The following is a 22,736-nucleotide window of genomic DNA, read 5'->3' as shown; positions in this document are numbered from 1 at the left end:
GGGATTGAGTCCAGCAGCAATTTGCAGATGAAACCAAGCTAGGAGCAGTGTGGAGCTGTTGGAGGGTAGCAGAGCCCTGCAGAGGGACCTGGCCAGGCTGGATGGGTGGGCAGAGGCCAAGGGGATGAGACTGAACAAGGCCAAGTGCAGGGTTCTGCACTCTGGCCACAACAACCCCAAGCAGCACTACAGGCTGGGGCCAGAGTGGCTGAGAGCAGCCAGGCAGAGAGAGAGCTGGGGGTGCTGGTAGAGAGGAGCTGAAGATGAGGCAGCAGTGCCCAGGGGGGCAGCAGAGCCAATGGCATCCTGGGCTGGCTCAGGAGCAGTGTGGGCAGCAGGACAAGGGAAGTTCTTGTGCCCCTGTGCTCAGCACTGCTCAGGCCACACCTTGAGTGCTGTGTCCAGTTCTGGGATCCTCAATTCAAGAGAGATGTTGAGGTGCTGGAAGGTGTCCAGAAAAGGGCAGCAAGGCTGGGGAGGGGCCTGGAGCACAGCCCTGTGAGGAGAGGCTGAGGGAGCTGGGGGTGTGCAGCCTGCAGCAGAGGAGGCTCAGGGCAGAGCTCATTGCTCTCTGCAGCTCCTTGAAGGGAGGCTGTAGCCAGGTGGGGTTGGGCTCTGCTGCCAGGCACCCAGGGACAGAGCAAGGGGACACAGCCTCAAGTTGTGCCAGGGCAGGTCTAGGCTGGATGTGAGGAGGAAGTTGTTGTCAGAGAGAGTGATTGGCATTGGAATGGGCTGCCCAGGGAGGTGGAGTCGCCATCCCCAGAGGTGTTCACAGCCTGGCTGGGGCACTTAGTGCCATGGTCTGGTTGATTGGCCAGGGCTGGGTGCTAGGTTGGGCTCGATGAGCTTGGAGGTCTCTGCCAACCTGACTGATTCTGTGATTCCCAATGTGGCCTCACCAGTGCCAAATACCATCTATGGCAACCACCTTTGTGCTACAGTTTCCATCTCTAAAAGTACTCCTCTAGTCCAGACAACATATGGAGACCAAAAGCATCATCCTCTGCTGACACTTCCATCAGAAGGGTGCCTGCCACCTCGGGCAGAGAGCAAACTTCCTCCTGCTGTCCAAAGCCCAGCAGTGGATTTCATTCTGCTGTGGCCTCCTGTCAGCCACCGCAGCAGAGGCAGCAGGAGCAGCCTTGCCTTGCCCTGCTTTAGCATTCCCTCTCTGCTGACACAAAAGCTGGCAGAGCATCACACCTCCTGTGGCCCCAACGTGCCACTTGGGGTCGTCTGCACGTTTTATCTGGTGTGTTACAGGTGATTAATAATCTCTGGTTTCTATGGACAGCAGCAAGGAAACCCAAACCCACCGTCAAGAACAGCTCCTTTTGAGCAGCACATTGGAACCGGCTCAGCCAGGACTCCTGTTTCTATGGCCTGGGCTTGACAGACTAAGAATGCACCCAGCTGGTTTTCAAACCGAGGCTGTCAATAGCCTGGGGAAGGGCTGTGTGACTTGTCATAAAAACAGCTGCCTCTGTCTCCCCAACCAGCCAGGAATAAGCTGAAGAGAACAAAACCTTGAATGAAAACACCTCGACTTTTCATGCAAGGACAAAAGGTGGTCATTATGCATACCAGGGAGGTTCTTTCATGGCTGGTAATTACATATAAATTGGAGAGTTGTCATTAAAAAAATAAAATCATTTCTCTCTTCATTTGCCTCAACTGTGGCTTCTGCAGCCATTACAGAACTGCTGGTGCTCTGCAGCCGTGTGGCCAGGGCGCACCAGCTGCAGGAGGACGCAAATGCTGACAGTTCCTGGCCAGCACTGAGCCTTCAGCATGGAGCAAGTGGCATGAAGAAAAGACTTCCTTCAGAACCCCAAGCTGAACTTCGTTTGGTGCTGAAGAAGGATCAGTTTGCACCTGTCTGCTATCAGGACATAAATTATCCTTATTAGCCCCCAGCACATTGCTCCAAGCTCTCCATTTTCCTCGGGTTCTCACTTGTTCAGGAGATGCCTGCCAACTGCTCACCTCCAGCAGCAACCCTAAAACAAGGCAGAGGAAGGTCACCAGGTCCCCTATGAGGAGAAAAACAGCTCCCTGCTGCCTCTGCTCTTCTTTCCAGAGCCTGTCAGCCCACCACGAAATCAGTGCTGCTGGTGGCACTTAGCCAGTGCTCAGCCACTTGTGCAGCTCTGATGCGCTCACAGGCTGAGGGGCTGTACTGCCCCAAACATTGCTCACCTCCTCTGTGGGGTCTCACTGCACTCTTGGCAAGCCTCCTTCTCCTGGCTCTCCACTGGCATTGCTGTGCCACATCACAGAGTCACAGAATAGGTTGGAAGTGACCTCAAAGCTCCCCTGCCATGGGCAGGAACACCTCCCACTAGCCCAGGTTGCTCAAGGACTCATCCAAACTAGCTTTGAACACCTCCAGGGTGCTCCATCCTCCACAGCCCAAGAGTCACATCACCACTGTTTGCTGCAGAGCAGGGGCCAGGAAAGAGGCCAGCTCAGTGGGACATCAGCCTGCTCCATGCCCTGCCCTTGCTTCCCAGTCTTGACAAGCTGTGGAGAGCAGTGAACATCTGCTCTGTAGGGCAGGCTGGGCTCAGCACAGGAGGCTCCTGCAGGGATGTGCCACACTGTCACATCCTATGGCCTTCACTTGTCATGGCCCCAGCAGATGTCCTCAAGCCTGGGCCCTCTCTGCTGGGAGGGAGCCCGTGGGGCTGGCTCTGCAGCAGCAGTGCTCGCTGCTACCCAGGGACATGGCCAAGGCTGGTGGGGAATCAGGGCCCTCCTCTGATTAGTGCATGTCTGGCTGAATCCTGAGGCTGAGGTCCTTCCCCAGGGCACCAATTCAGGAGACAAGACACATGTCAACAAACAGGGCAAGTCTCATCTTTTGCCAGGAAGCTCAAATGCAGTCTGATACCATCATTTCCACTCGGAGGCTGATGGGTGAGGAGCAGCCCCCCCAGCACCACATGAGAGCCTCACTCACTGCACAGAGAAATGGGAGGGCACCCTGGAGCTGGCCACTTACAGTCACAGGACAGCATCACAGAACCACTGAGGCTGGAGAAGATGTCTAGGATCAAGCCCAACCATCATCCCAACACCACCATGCCCACTAAACCGTGCCCCACACTGCCACAGAACTCGCAGAGGAAGCCAGGCTGAAAGCAGGAGAGGCAGGGAAGGGCAGTGAAGCCCTGAGGTCTCAAAGGAAACTGGTCCCAGCAAAGCCAGATCTCTCACCCTGAGCCCTTCAAACCCAGGACCAATTGCCCAGGCAGCCAGGAAAAAGAGCAGCCTCTCAGCACAGCCTTGGACAAGCTGCTCTCCCTCACTTGCCTCCAACGTCCCCTGACAAACCCCCGGGAATGCTCCTTCTAACCGAGTCTGCTCAGGAGAAGGGACAGCTCCTGTGGGGAGGAGCAGGAACAGGCACAGAGCAAAGCTTGGAGCCGCAGGACTGCCAAGGAATCCTTTGGGCACAGAAGTCTTCACTGCTGTGCACACCCAACCCATCCTCCTGGGCAGGCCAACTCTGAAGGCTCCTGGGGAAATCAGAGCTGTGGCTAAAACCACAGTGGTTATTGCAGTCATATCAGAGCTGGAGAGTGGGCAAAGGGGGAAGCTTGCGCCAGGCAAGGCAGACAAGAAAGGGGCTAGAGACAAAAAGAGAAAGAAGATGGAAGATGATTTGCATAAGAAAGACCTTGAAGGAAAGAACAAAGCTGCTCATGGAAAGCTAAAGCACAGGAGGGTCCACCCTGAGGGAATGGTGTTGGAAAGCTTTATAAGATACGGACTTGGGTAACACTCAGAGGATGATTCAGGTTGTGCAGGGCTCAGGACTGCTCTTCACGTTGTTTTCCCTAGCTGCAGAGCCCTGCAGCAATTATGGCATCATTGTGCTGGAGGCATCACCTCCGAGGCCTTCAGCACCACCTGGATACGCTGGCATTTGGTTGGTGTTCAAGTGCCTACAGTTGCTTTGGCAACCACTTTTTCCCAGGGCTGAGCAATCCTGGCACTCTCTTGTAAACTTCTCTGGTCTCCTGATCCACTGCTTTAGCTCTTGGCCATCGCTGAGCAGCAGAGAACAGCACTGACTGCAGGAGGTGCCCGAGAATGGCTTTGCAAACAGGTCCTGCTTCTCAGTGTCTGAGCAGCTTTCCTTCTCTGATGAGTATCTAACTAGGACCCGATGAAGGCTCTAAGTCGGGCTTGAGCAACCTAATCTAGTTGGAGGAGTCCTTGCTCACCACAGGACAGCTGGACAAGGAGACCTTCAATGGTCCCTTCCAGCCTGATGCACTCTGTGGTTCTATGATCTCAAGAGGGCATTTCTGCATTCCAGGAGAGGCCTCTGGGCAAGGTGGCAGTGACAATGTTGCTTTTTCCTCTAGCTTTTGGATAAGGAAAAAAGCTCTAACTTTGCCTCTCTCTTGAGCTACACCTTCCTGAATGCAGCTGTGTCTTCCCAGCATCCAAGCCAGCAGACTCTGACCAAAGTCATCACTGTTAAAGCAGGATCAGCCTATTTGTGCAAACTATTGCACCTGGAACAGTCAAAGGAGCCCCAGAGTGTTAGACACAGCTGTGATTCCTCAGGAGTCAGGCACTGGGCCAGCAAATCTAATGCTGCTGAGCTACAGGTGATGTGGGTGGAGCAGGCTGTCCCCTGGCAAGGACTCCTGCAGGGTGAGGGCAGGCTGATGTTAGTTAGAAGCCATGTGGCATGCCGTGAGTGGTCACTTCTGCAGCCCTTTTGCCTCCAGCAGTTTTAGGTGCCAGGCTGCAGATAGGCTCTTCAGGTGAGCCCAAAGGCCTGTGAGGGGCAGTCTGAGAGCAGGTCAAAAGCTGAATCCCTCTTTGTCATGGGAACACACCACAGGAGCAGTGTGTGGCAAGTGTGCTCCAGAGCCTGCTCCAGGAATGGCTCTGTCACATGCCAAGATTAGGTGGGATTTAGAGGCAGACAACCTGGAGAAGAGAAGGCTCTGGGGAGACCTCAGAGCAGCCTGAAGGGAGCTACAGGAGAGCCAGGGAGAGACCTGTGGCAAGGGTTTGGAGTGACAGGACAGAGGACAACAGCTTTGAGCTGGGAGAGAGGAGATGAGGAAGAAATTCTTGAGAGAGAGGGTGGTGAGACACTGGCACAGGCTGCCCAGGGAGGTTGTGGATGTCCCCTCCCTGGAGGTGTTCAAGGCCAGGCTGGATGAGGCTTTGAGCAGCCTGGGCTGGTGGGAGGTGTCCCTGCCTATGGCAGGGGGTTAGAACTGGCTGAGCTTTGGGGTGCCTTCCAGCCCAAACCACTCTGTGGCTCTATGAGGTCTGCAGCCATGAAAGTGAAGCCCAGCAGTGCTGACCCTTCTGTGAGGCTGCTGGCACAGGCTTCAGCAGAAAAGCCAAAGTTTGTATAAGGTGCAGCTGCCTCTGCCACTCACATTCTGTAGATCAAAGTCACCTCTTAGAACTTGCTGTGATTCTTTTCCTCCATTCCTTGTTAGTTTTGACATCTTTCATAAGCATGATAGACAGAAGCAATGCTGAAAGCCTTGGAAGGGTGCAGAGGAGACATCAGGAACAGCCTGCACACCGTAGAAGACTGTGCCAAAACCAATGAGCTGACAAGGATCACTTTGCCCTGTAGTGTGTCTGAGCCCTGCGCACGCCAGAGCCTTCACCCTGTGTTCTACAGGCCACAGAGAGATCAGATTGACATCTCCCCACAACCCAGCACCATCTGCTGCAGAGGAGAGGAAGGCACTCTCAAAGGGAAGGTAGCTACTTGTTTTTAAAGGATAGATTCCCTTTTTTGCACACACCTTTGTTAGGCAAAGGTATTCCTCAGCTTACAAAGGTGCAGCTTGGCTCTGAACCCAGACAGCGTTTGGGGAAAGCTTTCCCACTGGGGATTGTCCTTTACCAGCAGGTTTGGCACTGCATTGATATCCACTTGTTCCCTAAGGCCCTCAGCTGAGGGCAAGGAGGAGGAAGGTGTGGCTGGAAGTGCAGGGAAACAGAGCTCCATGGAAGAGATCAATAGAATCATAAAGGTCAGGAAAACCCTCTAAGATTATCAAGAGCAACCTCCAATCACAGGCAGAAGTGATGCTTTTATAGTACAACTTAGATGACCATCCCAATGCAAGGGAAGGATAGGAGCTCGCCACCGAGGCAAATCATTCTCTGCACCACCACACAGCACTTTCATTTGCTAATTGTACTCTTCAGATGGTTTTAGCAGGCCCTCACAACAAGCTTGGGGCTCCCCCCCCCCATCAGCTATGACAAAAGCATGAAGCATTATTCCCAATTTCAATTCCTACTATTTAATGTTAACTATATTCCTATCATTTAATTTAGATATTATTGTTTAATTGTTATTAACTTATTGTTTATTTTTTAACTACTATTTAATAATTCCTATTATTTCATTTAACTATAGTTAAATATACTCATATATATATATACACACACACAAAGTTTCTTTTCTCTCCTTATGAAGTTCCTGGAAGGTTGAGGCAAACTGGAAAACCCCCACAGGCCCTTAGCTGAGGCAGCTGTAGGCTTCCCCCCCCCAACATATTCAGCCTCTTGCAGTAAAAACACTACCAAAAGTACTCTGTTTTTTTCTGATCATCTCCTTCAGGGAGCTGCTGTGTAGTGTAGAGCACTGCAAACAGCAGCATTGAAGCTGCACACAGGTGAAGAGGACTCAGGGCTGAAATGTATTTTTAGTGCTTTGGTTTTTCTGAATGGAGCTCAAGAAAAAGAGAGCCAAGCCACAGCCTGATGCTCCCAGAACCAGCCAGACACTCCAAAGCCAAAGACAGGCTCCAGCTGCTCTGACTCACCAGAAGGGTTCACGAACTACAAAGGCTCCACCTCTGCCCACTCTCCCTCGTGTTCTCTCCATGCACCTGTTTTATGCACCTGCAATGAGGTTGGAGCAACAGAAACAACCAAACAAGTCTGAACTATTCCTTAGCCTCCAAACCTTTCCTTACTGATGTTGGCTTTCTAAACCGTTTCCAGATCAGGACTGCAAGTTACCCGATACCAAATCGCTCTCCTGGGGAGCAAGCAGCCCACAGTTTCTAGAGAACAGCATGAATAGAAGCCCTTCCTTTGCCCCTGGGATGGGGTCAGACATTCCAAAGCAGAAGTGCTACACAATTAGGAGGCACTGAAACACCAAAACCAGACCCAGCCACAAGCCTACAGGAAAACCTTGTGAACTTTGCTCACAGCTTTCCATCCCGTGTCAGAACATCAGCCCTGAACACAGCTGAAGCTACGCTCAGCTCCACTGACCTATTCCTTCAGCTCTGGGTTTTTCAGCTGCTATGAAACTTCCTCCTCCTGTTTCTTGTAAAAGGCAAGTTTGCAGCATCCCACAGGCTGTCATCCTTTCTCATCGGGTTGACTTTGAATATACCTGAAAGCATTTCCTTCCTTCAAGATTTTATCTGCTATGGTCCAATGAACTCCAGCGAGCTTGAACCCGACCTTGACATGCTGCTCTTTACCTCCAGGTGATAATTCAGAAAGTAACTGCTCACAGTCAGGTTTAACATCACTCTTCTCAGACAGTTTGGAGGAAAACAAAAAGATCAAAACCAATCCTTGACCTTCACCATGCTCTGACCTGAAGCCAAGTGCAGTTAGATTTTCTCCCATGCTCACGTCTCCCTGTCGCATAGGAGGTTTGAATCTAAGGCTTGCTGCTCAGTGCATCAGGTTCAGTTCTAGTGGTTGTCTTTTTGTGTGTTCAAAACAGAGCTCACACACACAGCAACTACTTCAAAGTGGACTTCCAAGCACATAACTCCTGGGGGGAACAGGAAAACAGTTCCCTGAAAACACCTTCAGCGTGAACACACCCAGGAGAATTCATAAGCACTTCTGAAGCGATAAATCACCTCTTTGCCACATCAGAGTTGTGGTTGCTGAAAGGCATCTTTAAGAACAAACATTCTCAAACCCATGGCAGAGTTTTCTGACCAGATCTCATCTGCCTGTGTGTGAATGTAAATGAGCTTGATGCAAGAGGCTTGGAAACAGTATCTCTTTAAGTATATACAGCCACTGCCTTGCTCAGAAGTGATCTGGTCCTCCTTGGGTACTGTCCCAGCAACCAGACCAAAACCTAAAGCCCTTTGCATCCCAGCAGACTGCACCTCTCTCGCTCCCATGTCAAAGAACTTGGCAAATTTCAAATCAGTTCCAGCAGCTTGATTGGAAAAGCAAATATTCAAGACCTAGATGCCTGCTCTGTTATGCCTTACCCACCAGCTTGGTTGCTCCCAGTGCCATTCATCCCCTATGTGTAACCCCAGACAGCAACAGCTGCAGCACTGAGCAGTAAGATGTGTGGCAGAGTTTTGTACAGAAGCCAAGATCAGAAGGAAAACAAAATCATCCCCTAGATCCTCACAGTCTGCCTCTTGGTATTGCTTTCCACCTCCCACCAGGTGCCCCTGGGTTCCTGATGCAATTTCTATGAAAGGCTGGCACAGAGCAAGTCAAAAACCATCAAACCTCTCTCAGATTAAAAAAAAAAAAACCACCAATAGAATTAGAAGTTACTCAAATCAGTTGTTTTTGAGAGAATCCCTGAGCAGGAACTTTTAGGAACTGAAAGACCAGTCCTCAGCATCATAGAATCAAGCAGGTTGGAAGAGACCTCCAAGCTCATCCAGGCCAACCTAGCACCCAGCCCTGGCCAATCAACCAGACCATGGCACTAAGTGCCCCAGCCAGGCTTGGCTTCAACACCTCCAGGCACGGTGACTCCACCACCTCCCTGGGCAGCCCATTCCAATGCCAATCACTCTCTCTGACAACAACTTCCTCCTAACATCCAGCCTAGACCTGCCCTGGCACAAGTTCAGACTCTGTCCCCTTGTTCTGTCCCTGGCTGCCTGGCAGCAGAGCCCAACCCCACCTGGCTACAGCCTCCCTTCAAGAAGCTGCAGACAGCAATGAGCTCTGCCCTGAGCCTCCTCTGCTGCAGGCTGCACACCCCCAGCTCCCTCAGCCTCTCCTCACAGAGCTGTGCTCCAGGTGCCTCCCCAGCTTTGTTGCCCTTCTCCGGACAGAATGTTTAGACTACTTTCTAACAATGTCCAAAAGTCATCCCAATGTGTGCATTCTTCTTTGTTTTCAGCTCCCAGCAAGCAAATGTTCTGCTCTGTCCTTCGCTTGTAAAATGCAGCTCTTCACTCTTCTCTGCCTGAATTCACTCAGCTAAACCCGAGTTCTCCCACAGAAAGCAAGGCAGGGAACTCTTGTCATTAAATCTCTATGGTCCTTGAGCAAGCAAACCTCTCCACAAGTAACATTCAAAGGAGCTAGTTTTTCTTCAGCCTCACAACTCTTCGTTCTGCCTCTGCCTTCTACTTTGCAGGGGTCAAAACAACCTATTTTCCTCATCTAGAAAGCTCTTTCCCCTTTTTCCCCTGCAAGTGTGGGTAGTTGTTTCTCCCGCACAATAAGCTGAAGAGAGCACGCTCGCTGTGCTGCAGCTCTCAAGAATTACGAGCTCAGAAACTAACATCACTTGGCCTTTTTTTATCCTAGTTGCAAAGGACAGCCAGGAGCCGTGGCTAAGCTTGAGATACTGGGAGCACAAGCGGCGGTCAGCCGCGGAGGCGCTAAGGCGGCAAACCCCGGAGCATGTTGTGCCCAGGTGCGGTGTGCAATCAGCTCAGCCTGTGACCTGGCACCTGCAGGTTTCACCCTAGCTCAGACCCAAACGTGCCCGAGGAGACGCCGCGCGGAGCAGGGAGCGCCGTGGCCGGCCCCAGGCTTACCGAGGCTGCGAGCTGCAGCCCAGCGAGCCCCGGCCGGGAGGAGGCTCCGCGACCCCTCCCGCGCCGCTCCGGCCCCCGCCGCGCCTCGGGGGGCGCCGCGAGGCACGGCCTGGCCAATAGGAGCGCGGGCCGCGGGAACCCCCAGCCAATCAGCGGCCGTGCCGCCGGCGGAGCCCGGGAGCGCAGGGGAGCCCCGGGGCTGCGGCCCTGGCCCGGCCTTGCCTTTCCCGCAGCCCCAGGCGCTGCCTGTGCCAGCCGGGCGTCGGGAGAGCGCTGTCGCCCCAGCTCCGGCCCGAGAGTGAGCAAACACAACACACCAAATGCCCCAAACCGAGACGCGGGAAGAGCAGAGAAGGAAAAGAAAGGGGAAAGAGACTTTAAGACACAAAAAACTGCAGAACACCAATCGCCGCCCAGCTCCCCTCACGAGTGGGCTAGCACCACACACAGACAAGCGGGAAGCTGCGCTCTACCCTGCGCAGACTCCGCGCCGTGCTCACCCCTGCCCGGCTCCCCCGGGTCCAGCAGCGCATTCCCCGCGGGCTGCCGCAGCTCGTCCCGCGGCCGCGACCCAGCGCCGGAGCGCGGGGAAGAGCAAAGCCTGTTTCGTCCTGGCTGTCCGGTTCTTTGCGGACGGTTAGGCCTAATTCGGTTTGTGTTGTCTTTCTCAGCCCCGAGCCCACACCAGTTGAGGCACACAGAGCGTTAACCCACAGGAACAGACTGCTAGAGACACCTGGGCTTGGGGAGGCAGCCCGAACGTCAGGACACCTCTAGTAAAACACAAAGCTCACTGACCTGTGAATAATTCCCGGGCCACAATTCCCTTATTCCACCCTTCCGTCATCCCACCCTTTCCACGACCCCAAGTGATACCTGGCATATCTCCCACCAGCCCTCCCTGACGAAGGCAACAGATAAATACTGCAATAAAGAACTAACCGGCTAAATCCCACTGCTGACAACAGGGTCTCCGATTCCACCAGCAGCCGAACACGATCCCGCAGGAAAAGGCTTTTCCGTGCTCCTTTCACGAGAGAAGCCTCGCTTGTGTCCCGAGATAAAAACGCATCGACTAAGCACGTGCTTAGCGCTCGAGCCCAGGTGATTGAGGACCTGCAGCTGGTAAATCTAAATCAGCTGTGAGTTCTAACAGCCTGCAGCTGGTGAAGCTAACTCAGACCTCTAAAGGAACTGCGAGCCGTGCATCGGGCTGCCGCTTCTTGCTGCTGTCAAGCGTGTTTAGTTTTAAACGGCGGCTCGGTTCTATAGATGAAATTCGTTCAGATGCTGGCAGTAATTTGTGTTTTACCCCGTGTGGCACCTACACCCTGCACCGGAACGGGGCTCGATCCTGGAAACCCTCAGCCCATATCGAGCAAAGAGATTCACCATTTACTTCAGAAGTGATGGTGAAAAAGTGGGACTCCCTCTGCCCTCCTCTGCCCGCGCCCCGAGTGCAAGCTCCCACCGAAGGCACCAGCTGGCACCGGAGCGGCAGAGCTGCAGCCTGTTGTGAGGTGGCTGGGAGGATTTTCCAGAGCAAACATATTTTGCTGACGCTATTTTTAAACTTGAAGGCGCTGCAGGTTTTTCATACCAACAGCACAAGGAGATTTTTTTTTTCCCCTTTCTGGTTAAAACAGTAACAATAATAACGACCATTCTAAAGATTGTTTCCAGGAGGGGCAGGTCTGACAGAGCACCGACAGCTAAAGCAGGCAAATAATATTCAGCCTTTTCACACCTCCGTGCAAAAAAAAAATAGGAAAAGTCGTTTTCCAAAAGTCATAGCATAGGGAAGAGTGGATTAGATTTCCTTTGGGTTTTGCTGTTTGTTTTTCTTTTGATGGATTTTGTTTGGGGAGGGGGGGGGAGGGTGCTATTAGGGTGTTTTTCGTTTGCGCTTTGTTCGATTGGGGTTTTGCGGACTTGATTGGTTGGGGTTTGGGCCCTTTTTTTGCTGAGAGAAGGAAAACATTCAGACGAAATATTCAGGGGGAAATTCTTTAAAGCTCGACCCAACGGCAGTGAATGCAGCAGGATCTGGGCTGAACTGATCCCCAGAAGCGTTGTGGAGAAGGGTGAGCTAGATCCTGCTGGCAGCACTTCAGCTAGATCCTGCTGGCAGCACTTCAGCTAGATCCTGCTGGCAGCACTTCAGAGAAGGACTCGACAAGCACCAGTCTGTCATTAACTTTATTTTTTCCCTTTTTTTGTCTTTCTTTTTTTTTTTTTTTTTTTTTTGAAAAAAAATCGCATGACAAACTGGAACCAGGACCAAAATACTGTACCCACTGTACATCAGCCATTAGAAAACAGACAGACACCACAGTTGTATTCTACCAAACAGAGTGTGTTTCCTTTAAAATGCTAGAGTGCGTGCTTTGAGACTCATGCTTTTCGGTAGGTATTTTACATCTCTCACTCGAACAGTATCTGATATAAATAATTGCAACTTGATCAAACGGTGCACCTGTTATATGCAAACCTCTTCAGTGCTCTGAGTGTGGCTTTCTCTTGCCTCTTTTTCTTTAGAAAAGAATCGTAATAATAAAAGAAAGCTGTTGGTATTGCTTTATTAGGCCCCGCGAAAGCACGTCTGAGATGTCGGATAAAGTGTAGAGATGCCAGAGGCGCTTGCAGCCCCGGGACTGCCCGGTTCGGGCAGCTGGAAACAGCGGCGGGAGAGCACATAGAAAAAAATCGTTTCCAAAAGGCACAATTTCCTCCACACAAAGGTACCATAAAAGTATACGGCCACTGAAGCATGGGCTCGGTGCCTTTCCGGGGGGGATCCCGGCCCCGCCAGGGTTTCTCCCTTCTCCCGACCTTCTCCCGGCACTGCGGGCGAAACGGCGGCGGGAGAGTCGGGACCTCCCGACCGCCCCGCCACCGGCGGGATCTGCCAGCCCGCACACTCCCGCGGCACGGCCTCCCGGCACCACCCTAGGAGGCCAGGAGCTCAGAGTTAGGTGTGAGGGAGGTCTGCAGCCAGCCCCCCGCCCCCGTCCCACCCCGGGCCGCCTCCTCCATCACTGCTCGTGGTTCCTGCTGCCGCTCTCCGGGTCGCTCTGGTCGTCGGTGAAGCAGACATCCACGTCGCTCTCGTTGTCAGTCTTTTGCTCCTGCTCGCCGGGCTGCGCGTAGCCAGAGTCACTCTTGTCCTCGGCCGCCTTGCCGAGGCTCTGCCCGGGGTGACGGGACTTAACGTGGCGCTCCAGGTCGCGCCGCCGCACCAGCACCTTGCCGCAGTACTCGCAGCGGTAGGGAGTGTTGCCCTCGGCGTGCAGCCGGATGTGCTTGTTGAGGTTGCTGGGGTCCCCGAAGGGCCGCAGGCAGACCTTGCACTTGAGCGGCTTGTAGCCGGTGTGAGTCCGCATGTGGATCTTCAGCCCGTACTTGCGGGAGTACAGCTTCCCGCAGTACAGGCATAGGTGCCCAGTTTTGGGTTTGCCGCCGGCCCCCGGCGCCGCCCCGGCGGGCAATGCTTCCAGCCGGCCGCGACCCTTCTCCGCCGCCAGCTCGGAGAGCTGCTGGGTGTGCATGGCGATCTCCCGGTCGATGCTGGCCAGCGAGCCCAGCTCGGCGGCGTGCAGCCCGGCCGCCGGCCCGCCAAAGTACGACACGGACTCGGGGTACTTGAGGAGGCCGCCGAGATGCAGCTTCAGCGGGTAGTAGGGAGCAGCACCGTAGAGCAGCTCCCCGTTGTAGACGGTGAGCGGCATCACCGGCAGCCCGCACTCCCCCGCGTAGGCCTTCAGCCCCTCGAAGGGTGGCAGGGCGAAGCGCTCCAGCGCACCGCCGGGCAGCGGCGGGTAGCGTGCGGGGGGCAGCGCGGCGGCGGGCAGTCCCCGCTCCACCTGCCGAAAGGCCGAGGCCTCCTCCAGCGGCGAGAGCAGCGGGAAGGCGCGGAGCCCGCCGCCGCACGCCAGCCCCGCGGCCGCCGGGGGAGCGGCCTCGCCCGGCAGCGCCCCGCACTTGGGCGGCGCCTCGGCGGCGGCGCGTCCCGCCTTCAGCCCCCCCAGCAGCTTGGAGAAGCCGAGGGCAGCGGAGCCCCGCGCCTCCTCCCGCAGCGGCCCGGCGGGGCGGAAGGCCGAGCGGGCCCCGGGGCACAGCGCCAGCCCGTTGCCCCCCGCCGGCCCCAGCAGCGGCTCCGGTCCGCGGGCGGCCCCCACGCTCATGTCCAGGGCGCGCTCCTGCTCCTCCTTTCCCGACACCCGCTTGGACAGTCCCGGCTTGGCGAGCGGCGGGGAGACACCGGCGGCGGCCTCCCGCTTGACGGCCTCCCTCGGGCCGCAGCCCGGCGGCGGATGGCCACGCAGCGCGGAGGCCGGCGGCTCTTTGGGGGGGAGGCCGAAGGCGGCGGCGGTGGGGCGGCCGTGGTCGTGGTGAAGGAAGGGGCGGCCGTGGCTCAGTGCGCAGTGGAAGTGGACGTGGGCCTTGAGGCTGTTGGGGTACTTGAAGGTCCTCCAGCAGTACCAGCAGATGTACCGCTCCTCCCCTGCGGAGAAAAGCGGAGGGGCCCGTCAGCGGCGGCCCAGAACCTTCCCAGGCACCCCTCGCACCTCGTGTCCCCGCCGCCCCGGCCCGCCCCCGCCGCGCCGTGTCCCGGTGCACGGTCCGGGCTACGCTGCCGCGGACGGGGTATCGGGGTGGGAGCAGCTGCTGCCGCGGGTCGTCTGTCGGGGGGCCCATCTGTTGGCGTTTGCAGAGGAGGTAGCGTATGTCAGGGAGTCGGCTGCAGCGAACAAAGGCCAATCTAATGATCGTCAGCCCCTCATTAGGCGGCCAGACAATATCCGATATGTATGGGCCATATGTAATCGTTCCCTTTCAGAGGACAATGCCCTTTGTGCTCCGGCCCCGAAACATTTCGGCTTCCCTCAAGCGGAACAGAGCTCAGCGGCCGCGGCTGCGCTGGCTGCCGGCGCTGCGGAGCCACCGACTTCGCTTTGCCCTCCTGGCCCTGCTTGCCGGCAGTGTCCTCATGCCTAGAAGCATTTCCCCAGCTCCGACGGAGAACCTCTGCTTCTGCGGGCAGCCTGGCTGCCTGGGGATATTTTCCTCCCCTTTTCTCTTCTTTTCTGTCCCTTTCCCTTGCTTTTCCTTTCCTTCCTGTCGAACTATTTCCGAATTCCTTCTTTCCATCTCTTTCCCTTTTTCTTCCCTGGTCTCCATGCACCTGTCTCTCGCTCGTTTTCCCGTCCAATTCCACACCGCGACAAGAAGTGTCAGAAGCCCTCTGAGCTCACCCGGCCCTGCCCGCCCCCAGTCTATCCTCACCCCTGAGTTCATGCCCTAAAATGTCAGAGGCGAAGCTGAGTGTCCCCCAGGGACAAGAGGCTGCTCCAGGCCTCCTGGGAGGGCTTTTAAGACTCCGTCTGGGGAGGAGAGCAGCCTGTGGCAGTTGAAGGCTTTGCTCTCTGTGGAAAATTCGGTCTCGAACTCGCGTGGAAGAATGCAGAGTGAGTCTCATCGCCTGTGTTCTTGCCATCCTATGCAGCCGCGGAGCCGCCCCGCCAAAGAAAGAGGGAGGAAGGTGGGAGAGTGTCTGGCCCGGCCCGGGTGGGTCAGCTCCAGCCCAGTGACCAGGAGAGAAAAAAATTAAAAAGAGGGAAATGACTAAAAAACAAAGAGAAAAGATAAAGAAGGAGGAAAAGGGGGGGAAAGCAGGCAAAGCAATCAGAAACGAAACCAAACAAAACAAAATAAATACAAACTAAAAAAAAAATCCAAAGTTTTGTTTTGTTTTTTAAAAAAATTGGGAGGGGGGTGGATTTCTTCTGCTTTTTATAGTTTGATTTTTTTTGGGGGGGGGGTCGGTTTTTGGGTTTTTTGGTTTTTTTTTTCCTTTGTTTTTGTAGTCTGATGTTGGGTTGGTTTTTTGATTGTTTTTTTTTGCATCACACTATTCACAAAGGAAGAACGCTGCAGCATTCTGAAGCGCTTGTTCGGGGCTCGTATTCATTAGTCTGGCAAGTGTACGGCCGAAGCTCAGGTCCATCTGCAGCTAAGCCTTGCTTCGTCCGGACGAGGAAGGTGCTGCACGCTGGGCGCCTCTCTCAGGTTTGAGCTTTCTTACGCTGGTACCATCCCTGCTGGGGAGTGGGCACATAACCCAGCCTGATGTCCTGCTTCCTGCAGCCGAAACTTCAGGGCACACAACCCAGCATCGCGTCCTCCTTCCTGCAGCTGGAACTTCTCCAGAGCCCGGCGTTTGCGAGGAGGCGACCCTCCACACTGCCCCTGCGAGGGGGCACCGGGGCGTGATCACGAGTTTTGTTTCTGGGCGCAGAACAAGGAGGGATTTGGTCTCTTGCGCTTCGCAGGACTCGAGTGGGACGTGAGCGGCCAGCATAAGGGGTTTCAGCCGCATCCTGGTCATCCGGGGTAGAGGCCAAACCTGAGGAGTGGGCAGGGCTCAGCCCCTAGCCGAATTGTTCCCTTGCTTCCTTCTGATGCGCACCGCCAAGCTGGAGCATCTTCCCGGTGGGGCAGGAGCAGGTGCGGTTCCCCCGCTGGCTTAGCCCGAGACGAGCCGGTACCCGCAAGGTCGTACCGGGCAGCCTCGCTAGAGATTAGCGAAGGATGCGCCCACGGCCGGGGCAGCCCCATGGGGTGAACGCTGAGGGCTTTCGTCTTCTTTCTGCGCCTCACCCACACCGCCACCTCCCCACCCCCTTTCATGTGATGCCACCTCATAATTTTCGGTGTCATTTCAGCTAAGGATCAGCTTGCAGATCGAAACGAGCGGTCCCAGCCGGGCGTCTTCACCTTCCCGACGTCCTCGCATATCTTATTTGAGTGTCATTTGAAGCCTTACTTTTTTTCCTAACTCAATCTAGTTCACAGGGACTGTCTAGCGCCCGTTGTGACTTGGCTGTGGGAATCTGCCCGCAACATCACCCGGAAGGATGCTCTGAAGTTCTGACCGAGGAAGGCGCCTGACGCCGCTACCCCTGTCTCCCAGAAATCCCATTTGCCTGCCAAAAGATCACTAAGTCGTGCCGATGGCGGAAAGACTGCAGGCACGGGGGCTTTCCACACGCTGCCGAGTTAATAGATCACCCTTTACAGATAGGCAGATGGAGCCTTGGTTGGAAGGGGGCAGGTTAAAAGTCACCGCGGCTGTGCTGGCATTAAATCTGTTTTTCTGAGGACTCGTATTTGAAGGGCCCAGGTTTGCCTGCCGCGGTCTGCGCTCTGCCTAAAGGTGTCAGCTTCTAAAAGGGGCCCTGGTTCAATTTAGCTGCTCTGAAATGAATGCCCGCATCGGTACCTTTCTCGTCGTGCGTCGGGGTGGCCGTGACGGGGATGTCAAACCACTGCGCCAGAGGGTTGGAGTACCAGACGGTGAGCTCCTCTCCCGGCTGGACATCTCGCAGCGCCCGGTAGAAAATCTGGGAAAGGGAGAAAGGAAACTTCTTCAGGAGGCTTGACAGGGAGGGGACAGGTGGCAGAGAGCGGTAGCAGGCCGGCCCAGAGCCGCGAGTGGGGTACCTGTCCTCCTGGCAGATCCGCAACAGCCTCCAGTGTCTGCTCCTGGGCGTTCCGGGCAGCCCGGATTAACCCTATCCATTCCAGAGCTGAGCTCCCGGCTTCATCCACTAACTCCCCTCTCACCATCCGCACCTGGAAGACAGGTGGCACCTCTGTCACTTCCACGCGAGACGGAATAGAAAGCAAGCAAAAAGCCCACCTGTCCCGCCGCCCGCCCGCTCTGCCGAGCCTGGCCGCACAGGGCAGCTCCGGCGGCACGGTAGCAGCAAGGGCATCTCGTTTTGCTGCCTGCTTGGCTCTTCCATCCTCACCCACCTTTGGGTAGGATCTTTCTCGGGTCGCAGGTGCCTTTCGAGAGCTGCGGCTGGCCCAGGGGGGTGGCAGCTCTGCGCGGGGAGTGGGATGAAAGAGCCTGGGCCCATCGGGGACATGCTGCATCGCGGGGGAAAAAGATTTTCTCTTGGGGAGCACTGGCCCAAACGCCCCCTGTTCAGTCAAGTATTAAGGATAGTAGGGAAAGAAAATCCTTTGCTGCAAGGGGCTGGAACAGGCTGCCCAGGAAGGTGGTGGAGTCACCATCCCTGGAGGTGGTAAAGAAGCATTTGGCTACAGCACCCTGGGACATGGTTCAGCGGCCGTGGTGGTGTTGGGCTGAAGGTTGGACTCGATGATCTTAGAGAGCTTCTCTAACCCAAATAATCCTACGGTTCTGTATTTCTGCCATTCTATGACTCTCAGCTGCTACATATGTGTAGATCTTAACGCTCTACCAAACGCCCCAGGTAAGATGCTATTTATTTTGGTTTGGGAAGAGCTTCTGCAGCCTCTGAATCCGTGCAAACAACCGCGACACACACGAGAGACGGGGAGAGGGGGAAAAGAGAGAGGACAGTCTCTGTAGCCCCAAACTTCATAACCTGCTCGCCCATACAAAGAGAAAATGAAGTGCCCATTCCCTGAATGACCGTGCAATAAAAGTCATCGGAACAAAGCAGTCTAAAGCGAGAATCCAAGGGAGCCAGATGAGAAATAAATTTGAGTGGGCTGGCAGAGCGTTTAAAAACAATTAAGGGGCATTAAAAATCCGAGCGGAACGCGTGAGCCGCGGCTGCCCGGGGGGGTGGAAGAAGGGCTCTCGCCGCTGCCCCTAAAATTCCTGATGGACAGGGCGAGCACCCTTCACCGCCTCCTCCTCCTCGCTCCTTCCCAGCTCACACCGACTGACCCGACCCGGTGGCCGTCCCTCCGTCCCGCTCCCGCTGTGCGGGCTGGTTGCGGCTCCCGAGATCAGAGCTGGCACGGGGCTCTGAGAGAACAGTTGAGCGGCTCTGCGCTGCCCCAACACCTGCGACCTGCACCCCGCCGCCGCTCCCGGGGACCCCCGGCCCTCTCGCACCACGTTCCTCTTCTGTCCCAGCCAAAGGATTGGAGGTTGGCTAGAGGGATGGGATAGAGGAGGGTGGAGGGGGGCAAAAAACCCTAGCCAAATGCAGAAATAAATTGATCCATTTGCTTCTCCCCGCTCGCTGCTCGTTCCCCGAACAAAACCCGGGGCCGGGAGAACTGCATGCCCTTGTCTCGTCGGGAAGCCCGGGGCGAGGAGCCAGCCGTGGCACGTCCCGGCCTTGCCGGGCAAGGGGCAATGCTCAAGTGAGCGGGGCCGGACCGATGCCCTCCGGCCCCGGGCAGCGGGGCTGAGGCGGTGCTTTCAGCGTGTCCAAGGCGAGGACGAGTCCGCTCCTCCGAGAGAGCCCTGGGGTCCGCTGGCCTCGCGGCGGAGGCCAGATTAGGCTATCGGGGCCCGAGCGCTCGGGAGGAAGGGGAGAGGGCACAGGCGAGAAGGTTTCCTGGCAATGCCGCGGGGACACATCTCGGGACGCTCTGGAAACGCTTCCCTCTCCATAGCAGGGAGGATCGAAGAGAGCGGGAGGAAGAGCAGCCTCTTCTCCCAAGCTGCCTTCCCCAGAATGGACCAGAAAAGAAAAAAAATCGTCAAAAATGAAGGTCCAGCGATGCAGGAGAGGCAGTAGGAAAATACCTTTTTTTTTGGTCCCGGCTCCCTGCGGTCCGACAGGTACTTGCCCAGTTTGAAGATGCCCGGCACAGGACCCAGGCGCAGCCCGGCCGGGATGCAGCTCTCGGCGCTGACGCTGGTGGCCGGAGCCCGGCTGGTTTGCATCGCTGCGAGCCTCGGGAACCCCAAGGACTGGAGGGGGCCGGAGTGACAGCGACGGGAGGATGAGCACAGGCGTATCTCCGCCCGCAGAGTGACGCGGAGCTGCGCGGAAGGCGGCTTTTGAACGGCAGCAGGAGGGGTACCCCTTGGCAGGGGGATGCTCTGGGGCGCGGAGTTTGGTGAGAGAGTTTGGCTCCTGGAGCAGCTGCGGAGTCCCATCCAAGAGGGTCACATGGAGCCTTTCCCTAACCCTCCTGCATAATCAGGCGGAGTGAATGGCTGGCAGACAATGGGCCAGGCGACCTTCCCATTCCTAAAAATCCAATTTGTCAAGGGCAAAGAAAAGGCGCTGGTGAATCAAAGGTCTGGAGGGACCATTAATCCTCAGCATGGGGTATTGTCCCCGAGACAGTTACGATATTTTAAGTGACAAATCCACTGTATAATTTCTCCATAAATTTTACTTCCTTTTATTGTTCCTCGACAAACCAGTTTTGGAAAATAAGTGACTATTTTAAGTCTACTTGGCTGAGCCTTTTGAGGCTTAATATACTTCAAAGATTTTTAATTCTCTTCCCTTGGCTTTATTGTAAAGGAGATTAAACAAAGAGATGGGGAATGTTTTGAGGACTTGTTAACTTCTATTGATTCCCGGCGTGTGCCATACAGAAATTGGGCAGGTACTTGATGGGAAAACACCAGAAAATACCTACACTTCTTTTTTTTTTTTTTTTTTTTCTTTCTTTCTTTCTTTCTTTCTTTTTTTTTTTCTTTTTTTTTTTTCAGAACGACCATATTACCATTTCAGTGGATTGGTTTCAGGCCAGTAATCTGTTCAGAAGAGCAGCTTTGATCCTTAAGGAGGGCGAAGAGCACAAAATATGAGCCCCTGTAAAACACAAACCTCTGCCTCTGCGAGCGCTGGGGAAGCTGTTTCTGTAGTTTCCGCGATTAAGGAAGGGAGACAGGAGGAAATAGAGACACACAGCCACGGCCAGCGAACAGCCGACGGCCGGATTCCTGCTTTAATTCATCTACAGGTTCCTCTCCCACATGCAAATTCGCCTGCACCCAGGCTGCTTTCGGAGGTGGAACCATCAAAAAGCGATTGTAATTAAAACCGAAGTGAAGAGGTTCGAGCAGAGAGCATCCATGTCCCTCCTCTTCGCATTACTATTTTAATTAAGATACAGCGAGGCTCGAGGCTTAAGTCAGCTTCTAATTCAGGCTGAGTACATGTCCTAGGAATCTTTTTTATTCCCCAGGACCTGAAAAAGAAAAGGTGTGCGACTTTTTTTTCCCCCTTCTCAGTCCAGCTGTGCCTGTCAGGGTGCAGCAACAAATTCAGATTTCCACTTTGACTTCTCCAGTCCGAATTCCCGCTAGCAGGTCTCTCTCCACAAACTCTCCAAAAGGAAGATCTTCCTGAACCTTTCTCCCAGGAAGTCGGATGTGCGGGTTTCAGCCGTCGTTTTCAGAAGCAATTGCAGATATGGAGTGGTCGGTGGGTTGATGTTATTAGTAGTAGCATTATTGGGGTGGTGTTGGTGGTTTGGTTTTGTTTGTTTCTTTGTTTTCCTTGACGTCAGTACTAATACACTTCAGCAGGACCCCCAAAAAAGCTAGGGTTAGAGGTGCGTCTGCCAGTTAGGTGCCAGCTAACCGAGGGGGCTCTTCTAAGGCAAGATAAACCTTGGCTCATCGCTTTCGGGGTGACCATCGGTGCCGGTTTTACTATGGACCCTTTAGCCGCCGTTACGAGTGACACTGTGTGAGCAAGAGCCGCGGAGATGGAGGAGCACAGGCGGCACAAATCACTGGGAACCGGCGCGTCTCAAGAGTTGGAGGTCACAAAGATGCTGTCCTCTCTCCCTGCCTGGCACCGCGCCGGGAGAGTAGCTCCCGCTGCTGCCACGGCATCTGCCCACGCCGGTCACTGTTGGCCCCTCTCCCGCCGCTGCCAGCCGGTTGCCCTCCGCAGCGCACCGGTGTCCGAAGCTCTGAGCTGTTGGTGCCCCTGCTAGATCCACGGCCAGCGCTGGCTACCTCTGCCCGCCCCGCACCTTGAAGCAGCCCCGACGGGGAGCGGGAGTGGCCAGCTGCTGCTGGCCGGTGCTGAGTTCCCGTGGGCTGTGGATATGTTCTTAGTGCCGATACCTCTCTGCCTCCCCTCCAGCATCAGTGACCATCGATCGCCTCTCCCCGGGACGCAGTGACAGGGACCGTCCCGGCAGCGGGGGGGGTGGGGGGTGGGATTCTTTTTTCACTTCAAGGACGAGAAAGGGAAGGGGAGGGGGAAAGGATGTGGGGAACTGAAGATGACCCCTTTGATGAGCGGTCTGAATGGGGGAAAAAACCCTCAAACAGATAAACAAGAAGTTGAGTGCGATAAATTTAAGCCATGAACATGTCCCTGTAACCTCTGGCCTGGCCACTTGAGGATGAGTATCAGAGCTGGAGAGAAGGGCTTTTAAGGCGACCAAGGTACCCAACTGCTCCGCCTCGGGAGCTGCTCCCTCCCAGGCCTTAATGAGTCAAAAAGCGTGAACGACACGCGAACAATTTTATCAATAGGAGCATGTAAAGGCCGACTGTGAGGAAAGTTATTTATTAATATAGCCGATTGTGGCTGGTTCCCATCCACTCAGAAAAGAAAAGCCCTTGCTCTGGAAGCATTCACACCAGTTCTCCAATTTTTATTCTGTCCTGTGGCTCAAAGTTGAAGTTCCCCAAGTGAAATAAATTGTCCACAAAAGAGGAAAGGAACCACATTTTCTTTTATTTTTCCTTCCCTAAAAAGGAAGGGTGAAACCGATCTAATGTGCCCACTGGAGCAAGATGCAGCATGAAAGGCCGGGTGTTAAAAGTAAAAGCAGCCTTTGGAGCAAATGGGATGGAAAATTAAATGAAATTAAATAGCTTGAACGACCGTATTGTCCCTTATTAAAAAGACACATTAATTACATGGTTTCAGCTTTATTCAGAGACAATGTTTAGCCTCAATCAAAACATTCCACTATCGCTCTTTATATACTTAAACCGGGCTACCAGAGGCACCATTAAAGCCAGATCACTTTTGCCAGAGATGCGATGAAAGTTATTTTCCTCGGCGGCCCTTATTTATGCCCAGCGCTGAACTGCCGGTGCCCCTGACTAACACTTTGGCACACTGTTCTCCCTGATTTAACAGGTTGCCCCATAATGAGGCATGAATGTTAAGGAACAACAGTCATCCAAAGAGGCACAGTTGCGGAGAGCAATGT

The 22,736-nt window shown here is 54.7% G+C and overlaps 1 protein-coding gene and 1 long non-coding RNA gene across 3 annotated transcripts in view; both read right to left on the bottom strand.

Annotated features, from left to right (window-relative positions):
• The window catches only part of LOC135189665 (uncharacterized), a 43,271-nt gene extending 32,398 nt beyond the window's left edge, over positions 1 to 10,873 (bottom strand). The window contains exon 1 of one of the 2 annotated variants that reach the window (XR_010308209.1): positions 10,737 to 10,873. This is a non-coding gene — a long non-coding RNA (uncharacterized LOC135189665). The remainder of the gene's footprint in view (positions 1 to 10,736) is intronic. The other variant, XR_010308210.1, reaches the window with a different exon arrangement.
• A 799-nt stretch (positions 10,874 to 11,672) lies between these two features.
• Positions 11,673 to 19,476, bottom strand: PRDM13 (PR/SET domain 13). Its single transcript, XM_064170260.1, has 4 exons — positions 19,336 to 19,476; positions 17,298 to 17,429; positions 17,077 to 17,197; positions 11,673 to 14,298 (listed from the first exon to the last, which is right to left on the bottom strand). Exons 1-4 carry the CDS (start codon positions 19,474 to 19,476, stop codon positions 12,830 to 12,832), a joined length of 1,863 nt encoding a protein of 620 aa, XP_064026330.1. The 3' UTR covers positions 11,673 to 12,829.
• Between the last annotated feature and the right edge of the window lie 3,260 nt (positions 19,477 to 22,736).

Source organism: Pogoniulus pusillus, chromosome 33 (genome assembly GCF_015220805.1).
Source record: "Pogoniulus pusillus isolate bPogPus1 chromosome 33, bPogPus1.pri, whole genome shotgun sequence".
NCBI classification, from domain to species: Eukaryota; Metazoa; Chordata; class Aves; order Piciformes; family Lybiidae; genus Pogoniulus; species Pogoniulus pusillus.
This window is presented reverse-complemented; position numbering and strand designations above follow the sequence as displayed.